Raw genomic sequence first — 24,990 nt, forward strand, 5'->3', positions numbered from 1 at the left:
AGGTGAAAGTCCCAGGACTAAAATGAGCATTCGGCCTTTCTGTTTGCACTAATGTTTATTTATTTATCTGGCCTAAAATCAATTTATTTATCTACATGTTTATGGAATTATAAACCCATCAATTTATGATGCTTAGAGGGTGATAAAGGAAGAAACTTCATTTTGCTTTTAGGAGGGGGAAAGTGAATGACAACTCTTCAAGAAAGCCACACACTAATTTCAAGCAAATATAATAGCCTGTTGATAGGAGCACAAAATATGAAAACTTTTTACCAACCAAGAACATTGCATTTCAGATTAAGAAACTGAGAGCAGTCTACATTTTGAGTAAAATGAAAAGTATATGTCCATTATAGATCTAATTTCATTCTTGTAAACATTTCACATTATCCCCATTTTATGCACCCATTTACCAAATTCCCATGAAACCAACAACATTATCCACCCGAAATTGAAAAAAGAAATTCTAGAATTCACAGAGATATATTTCACCTCAGTTAATAACCAGGGCACAGTCGATAAATGAAAGCTTTGTTGAGGAGATTGAGCCTAAGAACATACAGCTGTTTAATGTAATTTTCAAGAGGAAATGCAATTTCCATGAGCCACCACCATCTGAAAGATGTGCTAACTTCCAAGTCATAAGTACTGCTCTTGAATCCTTGCCCTATTCTCTTCCCACCACAATCTCGCATGCATTTCGCCAAACTTTTCCCGGCTGCATAAGCAAAAGATACAGAAAATAAGTTTCATATTCAAGCCAATTTGACCAGTGCAAAAGATAAATTGGTACACTTGAAAAGCCTCACTTCATTGTGGAATTAAGGTCCAACTTTGCAAGTCAAACAAAAAAAAAAACAGTAAAAGAACAGGAAGGCTTTGGTTTGCATGTGATACCATCCATAGGAAATGGTGTCACAATCCACACTTCACCGGAATGTAAAAAAGAAAACTACCAAATGTACTGACCCGGTCTATGTTCTCACTATTTCAGACAGCAGTGGAGAACAAAACAATCACTAATGCCACAAGCAAGGGAGTACAAAATAAAACTTGGCAATAATCAACTCAAAACTTAACTATTCACAATATAGAAACCTAGTTACCTGAACCGGACACGTCTAAGCTCCCTAGTGCCACCTGGCAATGCTCTTATAGTGATGTACACTCCTGGTTCATCCTGTTCAACCCACTCAGTCTCCATATCACTAGCGTTGCTAACTGAAAGCTCTCCTGAGCGATCTGCCTCTGAACTAGTCCTTACAGAACCATCTATTGATGATGATTCATTCACCCCACTTATGCTGGAAAGTTTAGGTGTTGAAGCTAGACCACTGGTGTCACAGTAAGGACGGGATTGCATTGGATGGTGGTCAAGTGAATCGGATGAAGAGTGCCCCATTCCCATTGGTCTGTGGAAGTTGCGCGGCAAGCACTCTTTGCTCAAGGGGGGAGTCACAGGACTGTCCCTAGCAGATTCAACCTTTGAGCTCTGGAAGAGGGGGAAGAAAAAAAAGTACTTTTAAACATTAGAAATGTACATCATCAATGCTAGAATGTGATTCCAATCATACAAAATTGATCACCAAAGTTGATGTTGTTAAGTTAGCAAAGTAATTCATGAATCAAAGTAACTTAGTGAGAAGCAAAGGGATGGAGGTAGCCAACATATTATAACTAAATTGATCTGAAATACAACAGATAACAAAATGTTCCATATTACAACCTTGGCTGGTGATAAAAAATGTCTCAACCTCATGCCCAAATTACGACAGATGAAGTTCCCTGGTTGATCCTTCTAGAATCAATAATGAATACTTGATAAATAAAATTTATTTGACCTTTACTTCCCTTAGGTTACCAACAACAAGAAAATATTTGCATAATTACATTGGGGATGAGCTAACCTCGTCTTCAGATCTAGGTGGAGTTGGAAGTGGGACTGCTTGGTGATTGAACCTTTGGACATTGTACAGTTCCATGACCTTGTCATAATTTTCTGCCCACCACCTTTGAGCTTGCCATTTGTTAAACATTTCACGACTGATCAAATTTACAAGACAGTGATTAGTAGATTTAGTATATTCACAACATGATCAACAAGAACAAGATAAACAAGTAGGGCATATATCACAGGGTGAATAAGAGTTCACTCAAGCAAACAGAACTTTGGGATAAGCACCAAATCCTGCTGATTATGACTGCGGAACAAGACTAACATAAAACATATAATGAGAGGACATTGATTCAAGACTGGGACTACTCTTTTGCTGATTTAGAACTCTTACTTGTGACCTAACAAACAGTTAATAGTATATCTGTACAGGACATAAGTTCACATAGCGTGGAGCTACTGTACGTCTATTTCTTTATAAAGGCGAGATATTCATATGAGTTGCTTTTAACCACTTTGTAATCACCTAGCAAAACTTAATGGAAATTAAACAAAGCTATAGAGATGTAGGCCTCCCCCATATTTAAGACCCATACAAAGTGTGTTACAATTCTAAAGTCTCATCAATGAAGTCTTTCTCTCCTTGACACCACATCCAACACTCGAGTTAGCACGGAACGATCTCATAGAATGGATTAATATACACTGGTATTATGTTTGGCGTGATGTTAAGTCATTGAATACACCATGAGTAAAGCTACCCATGAAAGGAGAGAGTACCACCAGATAAGTGTCAACAGGGTGGGCCGATGATGAGGACGTCAGGTCTTGGGAATATAGTAGAATGTTAAGATCCTAAAAACAAAATAAAACTCTTTGACAGCTCAAGCCTTTGAAGAGTATCAGCTGGTTCTTAATCTAGGGCCACCTACCACACAAATGAGTGTGAGAAATGACAGTTCACATGCAACTTACCTGCTACAATCCCACACTCTCATTATATTGTTAAAAGTCCAACTACGAAGGACAATGTGACGATAGACCAACCCCAATCAACATTCCCATACTAAAAACAAGTAGTCACATTCAAAGAATCAGAAGCTATACTTCCAGATCAAGAACAAACAGAAAAAGATCAAAACACAAAGGACAAAAAGATACAGTGGTTCAGACGGCAGCACCATAGCAAAAGCATGTGGTCACACATTCACATTCACACTCCACCAAAATCAGAATCTTCACCATCATATCAAACTTCAAACAAGAGAAAGTACCTGAACCGAATACGCTTGAGATCATTTCCTCCTTGGGGCAAAGAAACAAAAGTGATGATCACACCAGGCTCCACTTGTGCCACCCATTCTTTAGGCTCATCTTCCTCCATTAAAACAATAGACTCCGTCCGTCCACTCACTGACGCCGGCGTCCCTTCCCCGCTGGATAGGGCTTTAAGTCTATTGTCCATCTCCTTCCCCCATAGCCTGGGTGTCGAATTCGAGCTCCCCATTGTTCTCCGGTACGAGTAGTGGAACCTCGCCGACTCCGAGTTGGTATCGGATTCAGCATAGTTCCGGTTCCGGTTGTCATTGCAGGACCGTGAACATGGCTTGCAGTTTTTGTAGGCTCCCGAGGCCTTCAATGCCATGTCCTTGATCTGAAAAAGATAACTAGTTCTTAGAAAATGCAGGAAAAATAAAATCTGGTTCTTATTTATTCCATTGTTTTGTTCACAAAACTGTGAAGTTTCAGCTGAATTAAATCTTTTACACTTCCACTGTTTTATTTACAAAGATTGAGAACAGAACACAAACATTACTCTCTGTTTGGTTCCTGAGAAAATGAAGGGAGAATTAGAGAAAAAATTACCTCATCACCCAAATGTCAATTAGGCTCAACAAAGCAATATTGAAATCCTTTTTTTTTTTCTCTCTACATTTTCTGTGAAACCAAACAGAAGTTTTAAAAACTTATGAGTTACGAGATTACCTGAGCAGTGAGAGCTTTGATGGCTTGCTTGGTTCTAGGAGTCCCAGCCACGGCATCGTCTTCGTCTTGTTGGCGGTGGAGAGATCCATTATTGAGCTGCTTGGAGCAGGGTATACAAGTAAGCATCTCCGATTCCCAATCGATAAATAAATAAATAGAACAAGAATTTGGATCAGAGAGCCTCTGCCAAGTGCCAAGCTAGCCCCACTGAACAATCACAGCCAACCCAATAAGCAACAAGCTGAAGATCTCGTTCTTCAGTGAATTCAATCCCAGAGAACCTCCACATGGAAAAATGGCAATAGCTTATGGGCTCTGGTTGGTACACTGAACACAGAGAGAGAGAGAGAGAGAGAGAGAGAGAGAGAGAGAGAGGTTGAGGAGCTGACCGTTAATGAAGGAGAGAGGCCAAGGAAGGGTGTGTGTGATAGTGGCGATTTGCAAGGGTGTGTTTTCTTTTGGGTCCGAATGACTTGTAAAGTTTATACCTATTACCTACAAAACAAAACCCCATTCCCTTTCATTTTTGGGTCTTTTCGTGTAAAACAAAGGCAAAAGTCATTTTCGTCTATGCATCACTTTAGTCACCCTAGTTTTAATTTTCTAAATTTTATCTATATATAAGTTTAAATTTGAACAATTTAAGAACGCTTTAAAAACTTTGTTAAAATCCTTGTAATTTTGTTGTTCTGTCAAATCTCATGCTAAAAATTGGACTGAATTTGACCGAATTTGTACATGTTTCTAGATTACTCGAACTTTAAAATGTATAATAAAATTGAAACTATGATGTCCAAAATGGTAAAATTGGCAAACTGTGATTTGTTGCTATAAAACAAATATTAAATTAAATAAATAAATACAAAAAAGAGAATGAGTATCTGTTTGCTTGATACTGGGGGGGTCTTGGGTACATTGAGATTTGGGCAATGGCAAATTGCAAAACTGGTGGTGAGGGCTTAAGCTGCAATAATAACAATAATAATAAAAATAATAATAACAATAATAGAATGAAAATTATTAATATTATTATTATAGTAATTAATGTAGCCCGGCTGGCCCTGTGAGTGTGGGCGTGGGCCATTGTGTGTGTCTGCGTCATGCGTGCGCCCCCAGCGCCACCCTAAACGAGCGAAAAAGGTAGAAACCAGACGCTAGTGCTCTGACCCTTGTCCACGAGTTTTATCACTTTTGCAACATTTCCTACTCATCTTTTTCGGGATACTGTTTTTTTTTTTTTTAATAAATACAAATGATAGTCTAATACACACTGTCAAAATGCCATATAAACTTGAATATGAGATCGTTAATTGAGGGCTCGTTTAATAATCATTTCAATTTTAGTTAGAGAAAAATGAGAGTGAGAATGAGATTGAGCGAGATGATAAGAGTGATGAGTAACAAAAGTGAAAACAAAATCTTGAAGGGGAAAACAATTTGAAATAGATTTCCGTTTTTAGTTTTAGTTTTTGTTACTCCTCCCTCCCATCATCTCCTCTCATTTTCCCTCTCAATCTCATCTCCACTCCCATTCTCACTTCCATTCTCCCTCTTTTTCCTCTATACTATAGCATAAAAAATGAAAATTATAAACTAAAATTGAAATGGTTATTAAACGAGACCCTATTGATAGAGGGAGACATTATTATTAGACCTTTTCAATTCTTGGAGTATGCGAGGTTTGTATGCAATTTACGTGAGAGCATTCATTTGAAAAGTTAATGCTCGTGAGCATATAACTCGCAAATATCTAGCAATTATGACAAGAATAAATTTAGCCATGACATGAGATGGGATGGCATGGAATGTTTTGCAACAGTGGATTGATTTGCAATGAAACAATTACTCATTTTTAGACCATGTAAAGGAATTGTATGGGTGGGTGGGTGTGGTGCGGTTTGGTTCGAGTTAAGGTCCAAACTGGAACACATTGTTGATTTTAAGTTTATCGATGTTAAACCCATAATCAAGCACACCGTTATTTGATTAGTTTGCCCATTTTGCTAACATTTTGACGACTAAACAATTTTCAATTTGATTGATTTTTTTTAAACATACGATCTCTAAATAGGGCATCAAAACACACAGTAGGATGTCAATTCAGAATCTAATTTATGTCAAAAGTGATATTGTTTAGTACATAGAGATCAATTCTTTACTTGCCAACAAAAATTGGTATCTTCTTGAAAAAAGCAGATGATCAAAAGGAAGTGCTTAACGACCAAAGTTCAACGACAAGCAAATTTGAATCTGTGTTGGTCAATAGTGAGCACGCTTATAGAAAAGCAGTACGGATAGAGAATCCATGCTATAATTTTGCAAGATTCAGTCTCACAACTCGCAAATTACAACCACAATGTCACGTGAGCCTAACACTTTCTTAATCAACCATTTTTATTTATTTATTTAGAGAAAGAAAAGAAAAGAAAAGAAAAGAAAAGAAAAGAAAAGAAAAGGTTCAAGTTTACCTTATCACATGTTGGGGGGAGCCCATTGGTCCTGTCTACCTGTCTTAAGGCTTAAGCTAATTTGGATTTTTTTTTTGAGAAAAAAGGCCTAAGCTAATTTAATATTCTTCTTTTAATTTTCTTCTCTATTAAGGCGAATATATGACGTAACGTTAAAAAGAAAAATTCAGACAAAAAAAGTTTATGAAACCCAACTTTTTTCTTAATTTATTTTCTCATCTTGCTCGAGCCTCATATGGTGGAGAAAATTTTGGATAGAAACTTTCTAGTCACGTAACAAGATGAGTGACGTGTATTGTCCAGTTTAACATGACCTGCATTACATGTTTTATCGTAATTTAGATTTTGCAACACGTGTTATGTTTGTATGTCACTCATCCCGACATACGTGGTGTACATAAACAAAAATCATTCATGGTCTTCATTAATTAGGCCACATGCAGGATGAAGCAATGCTGGGACGTTATGATGTTGTGTAGGAGCCCCCCCAAAACGACATGCATGTTCCCTTGTTGCCCTTTAATGATTCACATCTCAATTATGTGTGCTCACGATATCATGCATGCTCTCATAACTTTAACCTTCAACAAGTATAACTGAAGAACAAATTTCCCACATGCATACCATGCCATCCAAAAAGGACTTCTCATTTCCGAGAAGCATACAATTCAACCATACAAATTCTAAGCTCCATTTGGGAAATTGTGTCTTTTTTTTATTATTATAAAAAGAACGATAATATTTTATTGATAAGATAAATAAAAGCAAATACAAAGAAACTAAGGTGCTGAATATGGATATAACTTCTTCAATGACCAAACGCAACAACAAGCTGAATTGATCTGGAGAGAATATGCGCAACCCAAAAAATGATTAAAATTCTCAAATTAGCAACCAGAAGCACATGTACTCAAACTTACAATAAAAATGGAGCAATTATATCAACAATCCATGAACTATTATATGAGTCTTACTTTTAATCCATTAATTGATTTTTTGAACTCTATATTTCTCGAACTTTTTCTTGTAATTCACTTTCGTCATTGCCGTCAATTTTATTACTGTTTTTTTGTTAAAATAGATCTCGTGTATTAGTTACTAAATGTAGTCCGAATAATATTATTATATACATACCAATAAGTTTATGCACCCCAAATGAAATGATTCGTAACATGCAAATTTGTGGAGTTGAAGTCTAGAAGCCTATGGCATTGAGTGCAGAGAAAGCTCCATTATTGTGTTGTGCTTTTCTTTAGGGTGACAACAAACCAACCGTGTTCCTCTTCCGATGTGGAAAGTCCCTATTGTTCCTTCACAAAAGAGGCTAGACTCGGAGTATAATATGATGCAGGGTAAAGTAGTTTTCCAACTAAGCCTATTGTAGAGTGCCTTTCTGTCCCCTTGTAACCCAAGTTTTGGATTGTTTGTGGTGGGAGATAGATATATTTATATGTATTTTATGCAGGCCTAATAACTTTATGTGTTTGTGCTTTGTGGGCAACACTTTGTATATTTAAATGGAAACAATATTGCAGGATCATATATATGCTTTTCTTGCATTGTGTGAAGGTGAGATCATAAAACACAATGCAGAGTGGTAGCACAAAACCAGTCCTAAAAAGCACAAACAACAAGTGAACTTTTTGCTTTTTGCATTCACAAAACTTGTATTTTGATGTAAGGGTCATGTAGTTCAAGTGGTTCAGAGCATTTACCTTTGCACTCGCCTCCATCCGAAGTCCTGGATTCGATTTCCCCCTCCCCCAATATCACTTCTATTTAAGTAATAATAAATAATAATAAAAAACCCTTGTATTTTTATTTTATTTTATTAACCAAAAAACAGTCTGTCAGGGCTCTGTATTAATTTGTGACAAGCATATAGCAGCCCAAAAGAAAGAAAGTGGATTTAATTAGTGCCTTCCTAATGAATGAACCAAAAAAAACTATATGGGCCACGCATTATTGGACCACACCTACCCAATTAGAAAATGTGATATACAGTTTGGTGAGAATTTTTATTTTGGGTTGGAATTTGGGAGGCCTTTGTGCTGGGTTGAGCAAATCTCATTGGACAATGAAACTGGATTGGATCCTCCTGGCCTATATAAGGGGTCAAGCCTGTGTCACTGGACTTGTCGCTACTGATTGTTTTGCTAATGGATATTTTTGAAGATAGATATAGATTTATGTTTCTTGCTCAATCCAATCCAGATTAATTTGGATTTTTCAAATATTTGATGCATCTTTGGAGAATATATAAATTTATCACTTAATTTCGATTATATGGAAGAAAACATCCTATCTTCAATGCTTACACAATGTCTTTAGAGGTAATGGAAACTTCTAATACGTATGGAGAGTTAATTATTCTGATTGTATTGTTTTGTCATTCTGTATCTCTCTTCATGTGATAAATTACGTGAGGATGAACATAAAGAGAAACAACAATGCAAATGGAATTGGTAAAAGAAAAATTAGGGCATCCAATTGTATGCAACTGGGAGATACTTAATCAATCTAATTACGTATCGCTTTCTAATTCATATCAACGAACTACAAATAAAATAAAAACATTTTTACAAACTAACTCTTGGTCCTTATAGGTTATGGAGAACACCACCAATCCACCTCCTTCCAAGTGCCAAGGAAGTTTCTCCCTCCATGTTTCTTACTTTCTTGAGCTGTCTACTAAAAACTAACAAGAATCAATTAAAAAATATATATAATTATGGGATAATTTTGTCATGTCATTTGAGACCCAATCAGGAAGCCACCATCACTACCAAATTCTCAATTCTTGTATCTTTCACTCGCAATATCAAATGTGATTAAGATACTAATTTTTCTTGGATGGAATCAATTAGCACATAATCAAAAAAACAAACGCGATGTGATATAACTTTATTTTATTTTATTTTTGGTTTTTGGCAATAGCTAATAATTTTTGTCACTTTCTCTCAAAATATATTCCACCCATTTGTCATGGCAAATAATAAGGGGAGGCAAGGGCTGTTACTATTCACATGAATAGTGTCAGTCATTGCAAAAGGCTTGTTGTGTTTCCATCCATTGCCATGACAAAGGACAAATACTATTTACATTTTTTATTTATAAAGATTTTACTTAAACAATTAATTTGGATAAGATTTTCGGTTGCCACGTGTCAATATTTATTATAAAATTCACATCTCAAATTTCAGATAATATTCTCGGTTGCCACGTGTCGATATTTAAATAAAAGACAAGCAATACAACTAATTACTAAATGCCAACGCTTCTCAATACAACCTAATGGTTTTCATCATTTAATCAATTGGTGTTGTTAGGTCCATCATCATGAAAAAACCTTCTTCTCATAACATCCAATTGTTATAGCTTCCAAAATGACTTTGTTTCATGGGACATATGGCTCGTATTCATGGCCATGGTTTCCCGATCCTTCTTGTTTATGTCTTGTTTGTGTGCATACTCCATTTCTTTTGCAAATGCTTCATCTCTTGCCTTCTCATCCACATCTTTTTTCATGTCTTTCTCAATTCTAATTGTGCCGTTAAAAGCAATTTGCTCCAAAAATTTTGCACAATCATTGGTGGAATTACTCATTCTCTTGGCCTTTGCCGCCTTTCCCCTCAGTAGACCTCGGCTCCTTTTGACTTGCCCGGTTTCATCGTACATAATTTATATATTTACGAGGTCCCCTATCAACCTAAAGCGATTGGAAATGATAAGGAACAACAATAATATTCCAATAATCAAATGATTTGATTACTGCTAAAATTCATATTCACAAAGAATCAACATGCGACGTGTTGATTAGTTGTCCAAATGACGGATGGCCGTAACCCATAAGCCCTAATTTAAAATGAATTTCTGTTTTAGGAAGTTGATTAATCTCTGTATTTTATCTTCTCTTTTTGGGGGCAGACAATATTTTATAATGGTTGGTTTATGTTAGATTCCCTGGCGTTTATCATTAAACTAATGAATTTTCTATTATTCATAAACTCTCTTTTGTTTATTTGAATAACATTATTGAAATAAAAATTTAACTGATTAATTAGCGTTTTATTTCGGAATACATATAATAGTTTAAACTACAAGGACTACCAATGTACTATAGAGGTTCGAACATGAAATCACTAGTCTGCAAGTTAAAATCCTTTTTTGCTAGGATAGACCCCGTTAACTGATAAGTACTTGTTTTATAAGAATTAAAAATTACTTGATGCATCAGATGGAGAATTTTTTATTATGATTTTCTCTCTATTGGGTATATGACTCAGAGTGCCACAAGGAAAAATGAGGTGTAAAATACTAAAATTAGTAATCTTTTGACTTGAATAACCCTCAATTAAATATGTTTTTGGAGATGATGCTTGTCATTATAGTGGAAATAAATATATATCAATGGAAGGTAAGACCATGTTCAGCTTATATAAAATGCAATTATCTTCCTACAATGAAGGCAGAAAAAAAAAGTATATTAACTAATTAATACGTTAAATGACAACAATGCCCTTGTTCCTAGGTTGGGTGGGTTTGTCGCTTGTAAGATGGGAATTTTGGTCCCGAAAGAATGGTGCTGATCTCTGCCCTTCCATTATTTTTCTTCTTATTTTCTCATGTGATAATTAAGTTTAATATAATATAATATAATCTAATGCTCTAATGCTCTGGCTACCAATTAGTACTGCACTCTAGTCTATACAATTTCTTTGATCTTGATTTAAGTTTAATTAAAGTGTAGTTTTCATGTAAGTGAAGTGTTAGATTTAAATATTAGTGAAGGGGGAAGAGAAATACAAGTCGGAGATTATGTTGTCAGCCTCTACTTGTAACTAGATTAAAATTTTCTAAACTGTCACAATTCAAGGGATTTAAATAAAAATCCTAGGTTTCAGTTTTTATACTAGATTTAGTCATTTCAAGTTTCATAGTCTCGACTAGAAAGTCATGAAATAGAAACGTATACTTATTTATAAGTGCTACATTGCATTGTTGAAGAAACCATACGTAGGATAATCATTTTTAATTGAGTTTTTTTGTGTTACTACAAAACATCAATTAGCGAATTTTGAAGTATTATCGTTACTTAATTTGTCATATCAAGGCAAAGAACTCTAAACTTTTGTGTCTTGAAAATTGAAGCTTGGTTCTAATTCAAACATTACAAGCCAAATATTAAAACAATAACTCTTGGGGATTTTGGAAGGCTATGTGAGTTGTTTTTAATTGCGACCCTCAATTAGGAAACTAAACTAAATTGACACCGGTTTTAGTTTATTTAACAATGGAAGCCATGGCAGATGGCACTAATGTATTAAATGCCATGTGGAGGGGCAAGTGTTGGGAGCTGCCTTATCTTTGATCGAGTGCTTTAGCTTTTAATGCCTTTTTTTAAAGGTGATGGAAAAACCCAAAAACATTTCTCCACTCTCTTTCCAAACGCGTATTAATCTCCGTGTGACATTTTCTTTTTCTTTTGACCAACTTTAGGAATACCGTCCAATTATGAATTGGAAGTCTCGGAGATGCATCCGTGTATAAATGGAACATTAATTATTTACCTAAGAAAAAGGAAGATAAATTATTTACCTAAGGGAAAGGAAGATCTCTTTCAAACTCATCACAATTAGGTAGCGAGAGTTTCAATTGGATATATGCTGTCTAACATGTTGAATTTGGCCAACGAGATTTAATCCAGTTGAAAAAGACTTTGACTTACAAATTAATGTGGTCTCATGTTCAAATCCCCATAACACCTTGGAACAGTGTGTGAAAAAACCACCTCCCACTTTCCTAACTTTGGAAAAAAAAGAGTTGATGTTGATTATGATCCGACCCCAGCCCTCCTCTTCGTCTTGGAGAGTTCTTCCTTAATATGATTCTTGTTTGTTTAAAATCACAAATATATTGTCGGATCGACACATTTTCCACTTTAAATTGACAAGCGAATCAAATCGCAATCATTTATGGTGCGTTTGGATGAGGAAAATTTAAAATACAAAGGAATTTATAAATAATGGAATTTAAAATGACAAAAATTAATGTTTTAGATTTTGTAAAGTTTCTTGCTTGGGTGACGAATTTAAAATACGGAATTTAACCTTTATTTGTAAAGTTACCTTTCTAAAAAACTCAATTTCTCTTGGAATTTGAAAAATGACGACCTTTAGATAGAAATTTCTATTGGGATTTATAACCTCCAAATTCCATGTTTTTGTTCACGCGGAATTTCTAAATTTCTATGTTTTTTTTTATCCAAATACAGGAATTGGTTCATTTCAATTTAGAAATTCAGACTTTTATAAAAATTCCAAGTTTATTTCCCTCATCCAAACACACCTTTAATGCTGGAAATATGCCACATAACCAAAGGCGACCGATGCTATCACTCTGCAATGACTTACTACTACAATTTTAACCCAAGCATATGACTATTAAGCAACTGTTCCCAGCACGGTAACACTAGGCATGGTAGGAAACATGTTACCAGAAGGACGGCGATGGGATTCTCTAACACATGAGAATTATGAGGAAGAGATGACCGTTGGATGGTGGGGACAGCAGGCGTTACGTGATCCAACGGTTCCTTGATAGCCGGAGCATTTGGACATGCGAAGAAGTCCCGTCGTTGACTAAGAATCTGGCCTAGCTTCCACGCGCACCAGTAGCGCGTGGTTCAGAACCAGCTGAAGATTCAAGGGCGGCTAGTCGTCTACCTGGCCAAGTAGTGAATTCGTACGTATTTATGTATTTTATTTATTTATTTGGTTTTATTTTTAATTTAATTTTTGTTTTTCTGGGTATGAATGAATTTCTTTTTGTATGAAAATGAAAATTCGGAGTATTTATTTATTTTTTGAGGAGCAGAAGACGACAAAAAGCGAACTGCGAAGGAAAGAGACGAAGTACCAAACGAGAAAAATTTATCCAAAGAAAATGTTGGCAATAAATAAGCACAAGTTAAATTAAATGACACGTAGAACAATATTAGTTTATATGAGAGAGAGAGAGAGGAGAGAGAGGAAGATGGGAAGGTGGTGAAAGGAGGGAGGTGAGGTGGTGGGGTGAGAAGAGATTGAATGGTGACTTTGTGAGTGCGTTTAATGCAAGGAAATCTGTCGTTTAAGGAAATGAAAGATGGAGCCTTTGCACCAAATAAGCCAAACCAAATGAGAGTAAGTTTTTGAGAGAGAGAGACAGAGAGATAGAGAGAGAGAGAGTCTGCTTTGTGGGTTTAAGGAAGAAGAAGACATGCACAATTCAGAGCTTACAACAAAACCCATTTCTTAATTCCAATCACTTTACCATATTATCCCAAAGGTGTCCCTTCTCTCACTACTCACTCACTCTTTTTGCTTAAATTTCATGCCTTTTTTTCTTGACCTGGGTTTGTTTTATTTTTCTTTCTTTCCTTTTAGTTTGTCTGAACTTCATTGGTAAATATATCTTTTTTCTTAAAAAATAAGTGAATTCTGTTTTCAAATTTTTCTGCTTGGTAGCGAGCCTGTGGTTTGTTTGCATGTGGAGCTTAAGATGGTGAGGTTGGTTTTCTAGTGTTTTTTTTTTTGGTTTGAGATGATGGGTTTCTTATTTTGGGTATGACTTTTGTTTTGTTTTTGGTTTTGATAATTATTTTGGGTAAGACTTCAGAGCCATATGTTTTGCTGATTTGGGAGGAGTTATTGTTCTTGGGCTCAATTGTCATTATTTTTTCCTTGTTTGGGATTTTAATTCTTGGTATTGCATGTTTAAAATGGTTTCCAATTTGAGAATGGGCTTTCTGATAAAGTATGGAGTTTTTTTGTGTGAGAGTTTATTCAACATTTTCAGCCCTGCCTTTTCCTTCTTTTGTGTTTTTTTTTTCATTTCATAATTGAAGTATATGTTAAAAAAAAAAACTAAATTAATATTCATTTGCTTTACACATTCTGATATTTAACAAAATTCATAGTTGATTACCTAATTTGGTATTTTTGTTGTGGAGCATAATATATGCTTGTCTTTTCCCCCTTGATATAGAAAACAGTAGCACTGTGTATATCTAGTGATTGGATTGGAGCTGTCTTCCATGCCTTTTAAGTACTTCAATGTTTTGTTGATATTAGGATTGAGGGAAAGAAGGCTGTTTGCATGTGTTTTGGGTTTCTGCATTTTATCAATATCCAAATTAGTACTATATATGGATTAGAAATCATCACTACACCCAGTGACCGAGATTATAGCTTGGTCCTTGTATCGAATTCTAACTGATGGAAGGGATGGAGGTCTGCCTTGCTGATATGCAATGCTGAGGATAAGTTGATCTGAATCCTATTTGGTCCCAGATATGTTTGAATATCTTTTTATCACCCCCTAGATAGTTTTCCCTCCACCTATGGTTCTTACTGGAGTTTTATATCCACCACTTAGGATCCTGTGTATGTGGCATGCCGTATAGTATACTCGTATATCTGCTGCATCAACTCTTGTTGGTGTGCCCTTTTGGGTACAGTGGATGTGATATATCTTCTGTTATGCATTATGTTTACTATCAGTACCGTAGTTCACTCAAGTGATGTTATATTGTTCTTTCCTCTTAAATTGATTTCTTAATTTCGGTATTGCAATTTGCAGTGCATATGAAAAGTTAATTTACCAACGTTCTTTATGACTTGAATGTAGTAGCATTGTCGCAGTTTGCATTCCTGGTTGCTGATGAGTGGACAATTTAAGTAAAAGTTCAGGTTTTTTTCTCTTTTAACATATTTGAAGATCTATAAAGTTTCAACGCCACAATTTGTAGACAACCTGAATCATTGTTTTAGACAATGCAGAATTTGTATAAGCAAAACTCTGATATTGGTTCTGCACATTCGACATTTCCATTCATTGTTGGATCGTCATCATGGGAGAATTCTACTGAAACACACGTCCAACAGTCTACCTCCAAAAGTTTAATCTTCAAGATGGGTGTGCCTCTACAAAATTGTCATAACAGAAAGCAGTCTGGAATTCACTTTCATGATCAAGATTCGTCATCAACTCAATCAACTGGTCAATCTCATTCTGAAGTGGATAGTATGAAAGAAGGCAACCCATGTGGGGAAGGCATAGTTTCAGCACAATCAGGTTGGTTTATCTCTATGTTTTCGTTCCCTTATTTTGCCTTTTACCTCCCTTCAAACCTATGCTTGTGGAAACTGGCTTCTCATTGATGCTTCTATGGATTTTTTGTTCCTTATATGTAGATATGTTCTGTATATATGGGGTTATTAGTGCTTTTTTTTTTGTTTGACAAGAAACAGAATAATTGTGAAAGAGATAATCGATTCTGCATTTATGTACCACTTGGAGTAATGTTCAGCAACAATGATCTGGAGATTAATATTATGCTCCTTATTCCATTTGCCAAAACTTGTATCAATGTGGTCTGAGTTGGCTTACTACTGTACTTATCAGAGAACTTCCCCCAATAAAGTAATGGGATCTTCACATTGATTTCCTTTGTTATGACGCATGAACAATATCTAATTTGGTTAGTCTTGTTCATGCAGGATATAATGAAAGACAAGGGAAGCCTGTTGGTGGTCACCTGAAATCACTCTCGTCAATGGCAAGTCAGGGCTTTGTCTTCCCGTCACAACTTGATTTTAGCCACCCAATGGTAAGTTGAGATCTGCTTGTGTTTTGTCTTGCCGAAAGCTGGGAATCTTATACTTTTTCTGATTACATTCAGGGTCACATTCCATTCCACTATGCTGAACCATACTTTGGTAGCGTACTTGCTGCTGCTTGTGGGCCACAAGCTACGGTGAGTGCTTGAAAGTGAATACTAATAGAACCTATTTTCTAATTTGTGTTAGCTTGCTTTCATAGTATGTTGGGAACCTAAAAATTATGCTTTTCAATATTTTCCACTTCAAATTATATCAATAGAGTTCAAATTATATTAGAACTTGAAAATTCTGAGTAGTAAAATGAGGCTTTGTCATTTCCTTCAATGTGATTGCGCAAAATCTTGAACAATATATGGTGCCTTTGGCATTAAAGTATGTTTTGATGTTGTTAATAGAAGTAATCATGAAGGGCATGCCTTCACCCAGAAAGCACATATAATAGATTCTTTCAATTTGCAGGATTTGCAAAACATGAAAATCATTCTTGGAGGAAGTTTTAAATGGCTGTTTTTTCCAATTATTCTGCAGATGCTACAACATTAGGTCCAGCTTTGAGGATGCATTAATTAAATCTTCTTCATTATGACAGTTGCAACCTCAATACTGTCAAAATGAGCATAAAGGAAATTTTGGAATCTTATGTAGGACAGTGTTCATGCATGTTGCACTTCAAACTGTTCATTCTCTTTTCACAGTGCTAAGGCTATATGCCTGTCTTCATTATCAACTCATCATAAGAATTTTCAAGGTTTAGACCCTAAATCTTTTTAGCCATGTAGCACCTTCCTAGGCATCTTTTCTTGCAAATTGTTTAAAGTCAATGTACAACAGATAGTTTGATATTCTTAAAGTAGGTTTGCTAATGTGTTTTTTTGCCATCTTATAAATTTTGATTCTATTTTGCTTTGCATCTCCTTTGCTCTTATTCTTTTCTATTCTCCTTTATTAATAATTATTTATAGTAATAAAGTTTCTTCTTGCCTATTTATTAACCCTAGACCAGTTCTTTATGAAGTTCAACCTTCAAGGCATAGATGCAAAATGAGTGAGGAATCTTGAAGACCTATTATTGTTGGGATCAAAATACAAAAGTTTTATAAGATATTATATTATATCTCTTCTGTGGTTCTACCTTGTGGATTCTACAATTTAGTGGGTTTGATATAGATTCTGATTCTTTTGCCCTTTAATCGAACCATGACCTGAAGATTTATAAAAATAGACCACATCTGGTGGTTTTTGCATAAGAATGTGCCTCTTCTGTTTCCATTTTATGAGATATTCATCATTTAAATGTCTCCAGATTCATCATCCCCAGGTGATGGGGATTACTCCTGCTAGGGTTCCCTTGCCTCTTGATCTTACAGAAGATGAACCCATTTATGTAAATGCAAAACAGTATCGTGCAATCCTAAGGAGGAGACAATATCGTGCCAAGCTTGAAGCTCAGAACAAACTCATCAAAATTCGTAAGGTATGTGAAGTTTTTTTTATTGATTTGTAAATGTCTCTGTGCAGGGCTTTATGTTAAGGAGACTTGTACTTTTTTTGACTGACAAAAGCATTTTCTCTAAGGCCATTCTGAAATATGTGCAGCCCTATCTTCACGAATCTCGGCATGTTCATGCATTAAAGAGGGCTAGAGGATCTGGTGGGCGCTTTCTCAACATGAAGAAGGTCCAAGATTCCAAGCCTAATACCACAAACCATAGAGTGGATGTTTCAGGCTCAGCTCAGCTACATTTGACCAGAAATATGTCCGAATCCGAAGTTAATGAGCCTGACAACTATAGAGATGGCGCTTCCACTACTTCTTGCTCTGAAGTCACAAGCACTTCCAACAGTGATAATATCTTTCCACGGCAAGATTTCAGGTTCTCTGGCTACCCCTCTCACATTGGTGGGACCATGCAAGTTCCCTTTGTTGATGTGCGTGGTGGTGGGAACCAGCACCATATTTCCCTCCTCCGGTGAACAATCACCATAGCAGTCAGTGTTCAGTGTTCAGTTGGAGAATACGACTGCTATGTTCCCTCGGGAAGTCATCCTTGGCTCTGTTAAAGTTCCTTTCTATTGTTCCTTCGGGAAGTCATCCTTGGCTCTGTTGAAGTTTCCTTTTGAATTCCCTCGGGAAGTCATCCTCGGCTCAGTTACGTTTCGAATTCCTTCGGGAAGTCATCCTCGTCTCTGTTGAAGTTTCCTTTTTCTAGTTGTTAACCTTTATATTTAGTTTTTGGGCAAACACAAGCATTCCTGATGGACTATGGTTAACTGATACATGGTGACAAGAACATAATTACTCTTGGGTGTGATGAATAATCTGCGTATTTGTGCAGACAATTGACCTTGGATTTAAAAGTTTCTGTAAGTGATGAAAAATTATGTTTGTGCAGAAAACTAACCTTGGTTTTGAAAATTCTATTGATTGCTCAAAGTAAAAGTGCTAGTTCCGGATTTCCAAGCAAATAATGCCAGAAAGGAAATTAAAAATAATAATTGATCTGATTAATTATTTAAGGTTCCTTCATGGCTTTAAAATGAACCTTGATGATGCGCTCTAGCAGAACACAGTTCATGCATGCAACTACATCCTGCCTGCAAGGCTGCAAGTAGCAGTATCATATAACTGCTAGGTGGTCAATCACATTCTTTCCATATGAACTACCAATTACCTTCATGACAACTGTTAGTCTTTTTCTTTAATTAAATTATTTCCACTCCCATTTTCTCCCACTCTTATTTTTAAATTTTAATATTGTTATTACAGAAGTTTTTACTTTTAAAAAAAATCTCTGTTTGCCAAGGAAAACCATGTCACGGTGTCGTTCATGGATTAACCCCATAACCTAATTGCCAGGTAGGGGTAGATAATGGGTACTCATCAATAATATTATTTATACTATATTTATTGAACTTGTTGACCACCTCTCTAATAGAGGTGGGCCCTATTAGTGTATATCTGACGGAGAGAAGTGATTAGTAATATGGTCAGTAAATGGAGAAATTATAGAATACTAAGATAGTATAGTCACTCGGACACTCATTAGTAGTTGTTAATGGATCAGATTTTGATCCGAATCCGTTTAAGAGAGAGTTTTATTTTGTTAAGTGATCATTGGTCATTAGCTGGTTCGGTAGTGTCTCTATTTTGTTAGGAGATTCAAATTTCAGAATGAGTTCTCGAAAAAAAAGATAAAAGGTAAATATAGAACTATATAAGGATCTAACTGCAAATATCAAGAGGGAATAAAGATTAAAATTAAAACGAACCCCAGGACCAAAATTGTAATTCCTCTTTTAACACCTTCGTATACTCTCCCTCTCTCTCATTGAGTTTTTGACTTGGTTTTCTCTGACACAGAGAGAGAGAGAGAGCAATGAAGGGAGCTGATGCCGCACTCTACAATCCTCGCACAGTCGAGGAGGTTTTCAGAGATTTTAAGGGCCGCCGAGCTGGCATGATCAAGGCTCTCACTTCTGGTCTTTTTCTCTGTCTTTTTCTTTTTTGTTTTTTTTTCTTCATTTGTTACTAATTTAGGTTACTTTGGTTTTTGAGGAAGCTCAGAAAGGAATTTGGTGTTTTTTCACTGATTAGTGGGCTTATATTGATTTGAGATTTGGAAATTGGTCTTGTGTTTTGGTCGTCGCTTTGTTTCTTTGTTGAATTGAGTTTGAATTGGATATTTACGTACCTTACTGGTTTTAGCTTCTGGGTTTGGATTCAGAGAAAATCTAGAAAGAAAAAGGACAGTAAATTATGAATATTAGCGGTTAATGTTGTTTTGGGTTCGGAATAATGTGTTTTGTTTACCAGTAGGAAATGGTAGGGAATTCACCCTTGTTCCCCTTCTGAATAGGGTTCGGCTCATTTCTCTTTTCTGTTTGGTTTCTGAGAAAACTAAAGAAGAGAAATGGTAGAAAATTGGTAAATTGAGTGCTTAAAGTTCATTTATGAATGGAATTATGCCCTTTGCTTTCATATTTATTCTGCGTTTTTGGTTTTTGAGCACGTTGAGGTTTGTATAAAAAATTCTTTTGATTTTGGAATTCTAAGTTGTTTTATAGCTTTGGTGTTTGGTTTTCAGATGAATTACATGAGAAGAGAAGCTAAAATGATACTTCATGTAGGGTTGTTATATTCGTTTGTGATTTGGAAGAAAATTTCTGACGAGTTCGTGTTTTATGTTTTGTTTTCTCACTAATTTAGTTTCACTACCATGTATTTAGTGTTTAATTCCATTATTACGTTGGAAATTCTTTCATGTCTTTGTTTTGGGAGTAAATGAAGGTATACCGAAGAAAATGTTTCTCAATTAGATGTTTTTCTTTGTTTTGGAATGGGGAAAAGTGGTTTTATTTGATTAATCTTTAGCTTCTGCGAGAAAGCTGCAAAAGGGGCCTGTCTTTAATTGTTTTGTTGTTCATGCAATCTCTGTTTAGAGCAGATTGAGGAGCAGAAGGGAAATGATTTATTTTCGTAGTGCTTTGGCCCCATTTTTTGTAAACTGAGAAAATTCAATGACAGTGCTTTTTAGTTAGTGTGAAAATGGAAGGTTTCTAAACTGGAGTTGATATTTGTTCCTTAATTATTTGGAGGATAATTTGCCATTAGCTGTTTTAAAAAAGAAGAACTTAATATTGGGAATTTTGAGTTTGATTATATGTTACTCTTTTTCTCATGAATCAAGGAATGAATGAATATGTCCACTTTACTCTTTTTATTTTTGATTTAAAGAACCTCTATTTTGATGTGAAGAAAACTTAGGGATACAAAATAGATAAATGTAAAGACCTAGATTTGAATACTGTTGTACTAGATTAACATATTGAGATCAGTTGAATGGAGAGCCATGACATAAGTAAATTGTATGTGTTTTAGTTTTTTGTCGTGCCACTCTAGTTTTATTTTTGAGGTGATTTTGAAAAGTTTGTTGGAGCTTTAGTTGTTGCTGATGTTTTAGATTTTTGTTGCAGATGTTGAAAAGTTCTTTCAGATGTGCGATCCTGGTAAGTCCTGTATGCTTTATAAGTTTATTTCATAAACTTGGCTTCCACTTTTAGAATAGCTTGTGTGCTATGTATAAATTATTCCTTTGGGGCTGTAAATGAGAGGTCTGTAACAAATTTGGAACTTAACTAGGTTGTCATTACATTCTTTCAGGAATCTAATATATTGGTCATCGACAATAGCTGTTTGCACTCTTGTGTTATGAGCATGTTCAACTAGGTTGTCATTACATTCTTTCAGGAATCTAATATATTGGTCATCGACAATAGCTGTTTGCACTCTTGTGTTATGAGCATGTTCAAGGTTCTATATAGGAGCCTCTGTTCAAATAAGTTAATGGAGCTGCTTGTGAAGTCACTTATCGACAAAAGACAAAAAGAAAAAACAAGAAGCTAAAAATGACCATAGCTTAGTAAGAATTTCTTTGGTCGATTATTTGTTTTTGAAAATTGTGATTAAATCATGGTGTTATTGAGTTCATTCTAAATGATGAAATAATCTATACTGGGAAACAGCTATGTAATATGATTTTGAGAATCAAGAAGAAAAGCTAATTGTCTTTTGTGCATGCTGTGTGTCCCAGGTTTGTCTAAATGCAATGTTGCATGTTTGCTTGTGTTGTGTTATGAATTATATAATTTTCTTTAGAGCTGTAGTCAAAGGAGAATAATCTATTTTTTGTTTAGCGATGTTGCATCCTGGACAAGGTTGTTATGAAGTCAAGATGACAATGATGATCATTGTTGTTATTATGATATAATGTTTGTGCATTATTGTTTTAATGAATTTAATGGTTTCTCAGAATCAATGATAATTATTTTCTTTGAATGGTTGAACCTTCATATAAATTCAAGGCCTCATAAAATCTTTTCAAAGCTTGCTCTGTGATACTTTGATGTTCAGAGCTGTTTGACAATTAAAGCTGTATCTAATAGGGGCTCCCAGTTCTGGCCAAAAAATAATAAAAAAAGGGTTTCCCAGTCAGTTGTCATTTTTTGGTGTCACTTCCTATTTGTGGCTATGTTTTTGCTGTCTGTTTCAAGCAGTCTTTATGAGCTATTTTCTTCTTACAGAGAAGGAGAATCTTTCCTTATATGGATATCCTAGTGAGCAATGGGAAGTCAACCTACCTGCTGAAGAAGTGCCTCCAGAACTGCCAGAGCCTGCACTTGGTATCAACTTTGCTAGAGATGGTATGCAAGAAAAAGACTGGCTATCTTTGGTTGCTGTTCATAGCGATGCATGGCTAGTTTCTGTTGCCTTCTACTTTGGTGCCAGATTTGGGTTCGATAAGGCTGACAGGTAAGTTGCAACCAATCTGTAGAGTTTATCTTGATCAGACGCTGCATGGTTGTCAGTAAAGTTCATTTTTTGTGTTCACATTGGTAAACATGAGGTTGTGGGCTTCTGTTAAATATATTGTTGTTTTTCTTTTGTTGCAGGAAGCGACTTTTTAATATGATTAATGAACTTCCAACAATATTTGAAGTTGTGACTGGTACTGCAAAAAAACAAGTAAAAGAGAAGTCATCTTCAAATCATGGTAGCAACAAATCCAAGTCGAACTCCAAAGCGGTAAAAATTACTTTCCATGCGTACTTTTGTTTCAAGAAAATTACATAAAATGGGTAAATCTTGGCAATGCAAAAGATTACATGGAATTTGCACATAATGGGTTCTATTGATATGTCACCTCAAATGAAAGAGGCATTGTCCTGCATTTGAAACGTGAAGATTCAATTTTTGGTGGTATTTTTTCATCATTAAAATCTGAATCTGTTTGTGGCTCAGTGGAGTTACCAGTCACCCTGGATTTTAAATGAGTTCAATTCTAATATTTGATGGCAACAATTTGATTTACTTATTTTTGTCACAAAAAAGCAGCGAGGATCAGAATCTCAGGGAAGACATTCAGAAGTGGTGCAGCCAAAGGACGAAGACGAGGGCTTGGACGAAGAGGAGGAAGATGAACGTGAAGAGACATGCGGGGCATGTGGTGGAGGCGGGCCATCCTCATTAGATGAACCCTGGATTTTTTGTGACTTCTGTGAGACATGGTTCCATATGAAGTGCGTGAAGATAACCCCTGCAAGAGCAAAACAGATTAAGCAGTACAAATGCCCTTCATGCAACAACAAGAGAGCTAGGCCTGATTAAAATTGAACACCCAGTAGCTTGATAAATACTCTTATAAGTTTATTCTCTAAAATCTGATCTGTTTAAGACTATTTGTAACCTGCTTTTATAATTTGCTTCTAGTGGTTCTCTTCCAGGCTACGTTTAGTGACAGATTTTCTTCTTTTCTTTCTAGTCTCCTACGAAACATTTGCGACTCTTTTCATATATCTATCCAAGTAATTCTTAGTATTAAACATCCTCCATTTTTTTTGAGTGTCAATTAAAACTCCTTCATGAAAGGTGGACAATCCTGTTTTCACACGGAATTTTAATTGAACAGTTATTTATTATTTATTATCTATGGTAAAAGGAACGAGGCATTATGTTACGATTGTTTCTTTTCTTGAAGCAAGTGATTCGGTAATGGCCTTGGATGTGGTTATTACTTACAAGGGTCTTTTACCCCATGGCACTACTGATTCATGGTTATTATGATTCTAATTCTTGGTTAACTCGATTTATGCTTACCTCGATTTCTCATTACTCTAATTCATGTGTTACTCCGATTCTTGATTAGTAAACATGCCCCAAGTGAATCGGCATATGACCTTAGATGTGGTTAATAGTTATCAGAAAAACCAACGGGGGCTTACAAATTCTTGCATACAACGGATGTATTTAATCTAATTCTTGCAGTAACTAATCACATAACAAACATTATGAGACCGGGCGTTCCATTCACCAGTTAGAGCATCTCCAATTGGGGGTGGGGGGTGGAAAGCCAAGTGTATGCTAATTATACACTCTTTGTTGCCGGAATCACCTTCAATGGGCAGGTGTAAATGGTTGTAAAAATGCATCACAGCTGTGGAGATGCAAAATTAAATGCACATGTACATCTTTTTTAACATAAGGCGGGACTCACAGGAGAAAGGGAAAGAGAAGGTTGGAATCCCTCTTCAGATGCCATACAAAATTATGTCGAGGGCCCCGCTTGATGTCAACACACCAAGTGGTGCGCTGCAATCCCCAACCACTAAATGCACATGTACATCTTTTTTAACATAAGGCGGGACTCACAGGAGAAAGGGAAAGAGAAGGTTGGAATCCCTCTTCAGATGCCATACAAAATTATGTCGAGGGCCCCGCTTGATGTCAACACACCAAGTGGTGCGCTGCAATCCCCAACAGCTCTACGATGAATGGATGAGATGGAGTGGAATTAAAAATGGAAGGCCTAGATTTCATGCAATTTGCATTGCACTTCCAATGGTCTGAAATATTAGAAAAAATACCTTAAAATGTTTAAAATAAATTATAAATTTCTACATAGATATTTTTATGTTAGTTTTTAGGTAAAATCATATGTTCTCCAAATTTAAATTTTTTTAGGTCCATTTATTTGGAAAAATAAAATAAATCTAACACACACAAAATTAATTTAAAAAAGTTAAAACACAAAATGAATTATCACAAACAAATCGAATATGCATCTTTGGATTTACATCGTTTCCCATTAGAGCAAAAAACGGATTTACACCCCCGGAGGTGTAAAGGCGATGTAAAAGTGGCTTGACACCCCCTAAAATACACCCTCCCACTAGTGATGCTCTTATATAAGATGCCATATATATTTTTTTAATTATTACTATTTTTTCTTCCAACGAGCAGTGTTAAATGATTTTTTTTTTCCCAGTTTTTCTTTTGACCGAAACAATAAGAGATTTGTCTTTTGAAAAATTATTTGGCTCATTCAATAGTATACAACAATGCTCCTAATATGAGCCATGAGCAAGTTTGTTGTGTCTCTTTTTGCAATTTATGTGTGCTTTTTCATGCTGACTTGTCGTT

At 35.6% G+C, this 24,990-nt stretch overlaps 3 protein-coding genes across 11 annotated transcripts; 2 read left to right on the top strand and 1 right to left on the bottom strand.

Annotated features, from left to right (window-relative positions):
- Window positions 1–328: 328 nt before the first annotated feature.
- On the bottom strand, window positions 329–4,345 carry ATBRXL2 (DZC (Disease resistance/zinc finger/chromosome condensation-like region) domain containing protein). The gene is made up of 5 exons (XM_088251152.1): window positions 3,881–4,345; window positions 3,169–3,548; window positions 1,908–2,043; window positions 1,107–1,492; window positions 329–718 (listed from the first exon to the last, which is right to left on the bottom strand). The coding sequence occupies exons 1-5, from the start codon at window positions 4,004–4,006 to the stop codon at window positions 640–642; spliced, it is 1,107 nt and encodes a 368-aa protein (XP_088107278.1). The 5' UTR covers window positions 4,007–4,345; the 3' UTR covers window positions 329–639.
- Window positions 4,346–13,367: 9,022 nt separating this feature from the next.
- On the top strand, window positions 13,368–18,429 carry NF-YA6 (nuclear factor Y, subunit A6). 8 transcript variants are annotated; one of them, XM_088251054.1, is made up of 7 exons: window positions 13,368–13,677; window positions 15,019–15,080; window positions 15,162–15,465; window positions 15,891–16,000; window positions 16,073–16,147; window positions 17,332–17,487; window positions 17,589–18,429. In XM_088251054.1, the coding sequence occupies exons 3-7, from the start codon at window positions 15,165–15,167 to the stop codon at window positions 17,985–17,987; spliced, it is 1,041 nt and encodes a 346-aa protein (XP_088107180.1). In that variant the 5' UTR covers window positions 13,368–13,677; window positions 15,019–15,080; window positions 15,162–15,164; the 3' UTR covers window positions 17,988–18,429. The 8 variants fall into 8 exon arrangements, with proteins under 8 accessions (XP_088107180.1, XP_088107179.1, XP_088107183.1 ...); XM_088251053.1 differs by having other exon boundaries at window positions 13,371–13,677; window positions 14,971–15,080; window positions 17,317–17,487; XM_088251057.1 differs by having other exon boundaries at window positions 13,371–13,677; window positions 14,971–15,080; window positions 15,171–15,465; window positions 17,317–17,487.
- An 867-nt stretch (window positions 18,430–19,296) lies between these two features.
- LOC110759447 (PHD finger protein ALFIN-LIKE 4) lies at window positions 19,297–23,393 on the top strand. Of its 2 annotated transcripts, none has more exons than XM_021961494.2 (5): window positions 19,297–19,493; window positions 20,988–21,020; window positions 22,095–22,323; window positions 22,464–22,596; window positions 22,903–23,393. In XM_021961494.2, exons 1-5 carry the CDS (start codon window positions 19,391–19,393, stop codon window positions 23,176–23,178), a joined length of 774 nt encoding a protein of 257 aa, XP_021817186.1. In that variant the 5' UTR covers window positions 19,297–19,390; the 3' UTR covers window positions 23,179–23,393. The 2 variants fall into 2 exon arrangements, with proteins under 2 accessions (XP_021817186.1, XP_021817187.1); XM_021961495.2 differs by having other exon boundaries at window positions 19,300–19,493; window positions 22,906–23,393.
- The last annotated feature ends 1,597 nt before the right edge of the window (window positions 23,394–24,990 follow it).

The sequence above is a fragment of the Prunus avium genome, chromosome 3 (genome assembly GCF_965620075.1).
Source record: "Prunus avium chromosome 3, drPruAviu1.hap1.1, whole genome shotgun sequence".
Classification (NCBI taxonomy): Eukaryota; Viridiplantae; Streptophyta; class Magnoliopsida; order Rosales; family Rosaceae; genus Prunus; species Prunus avium.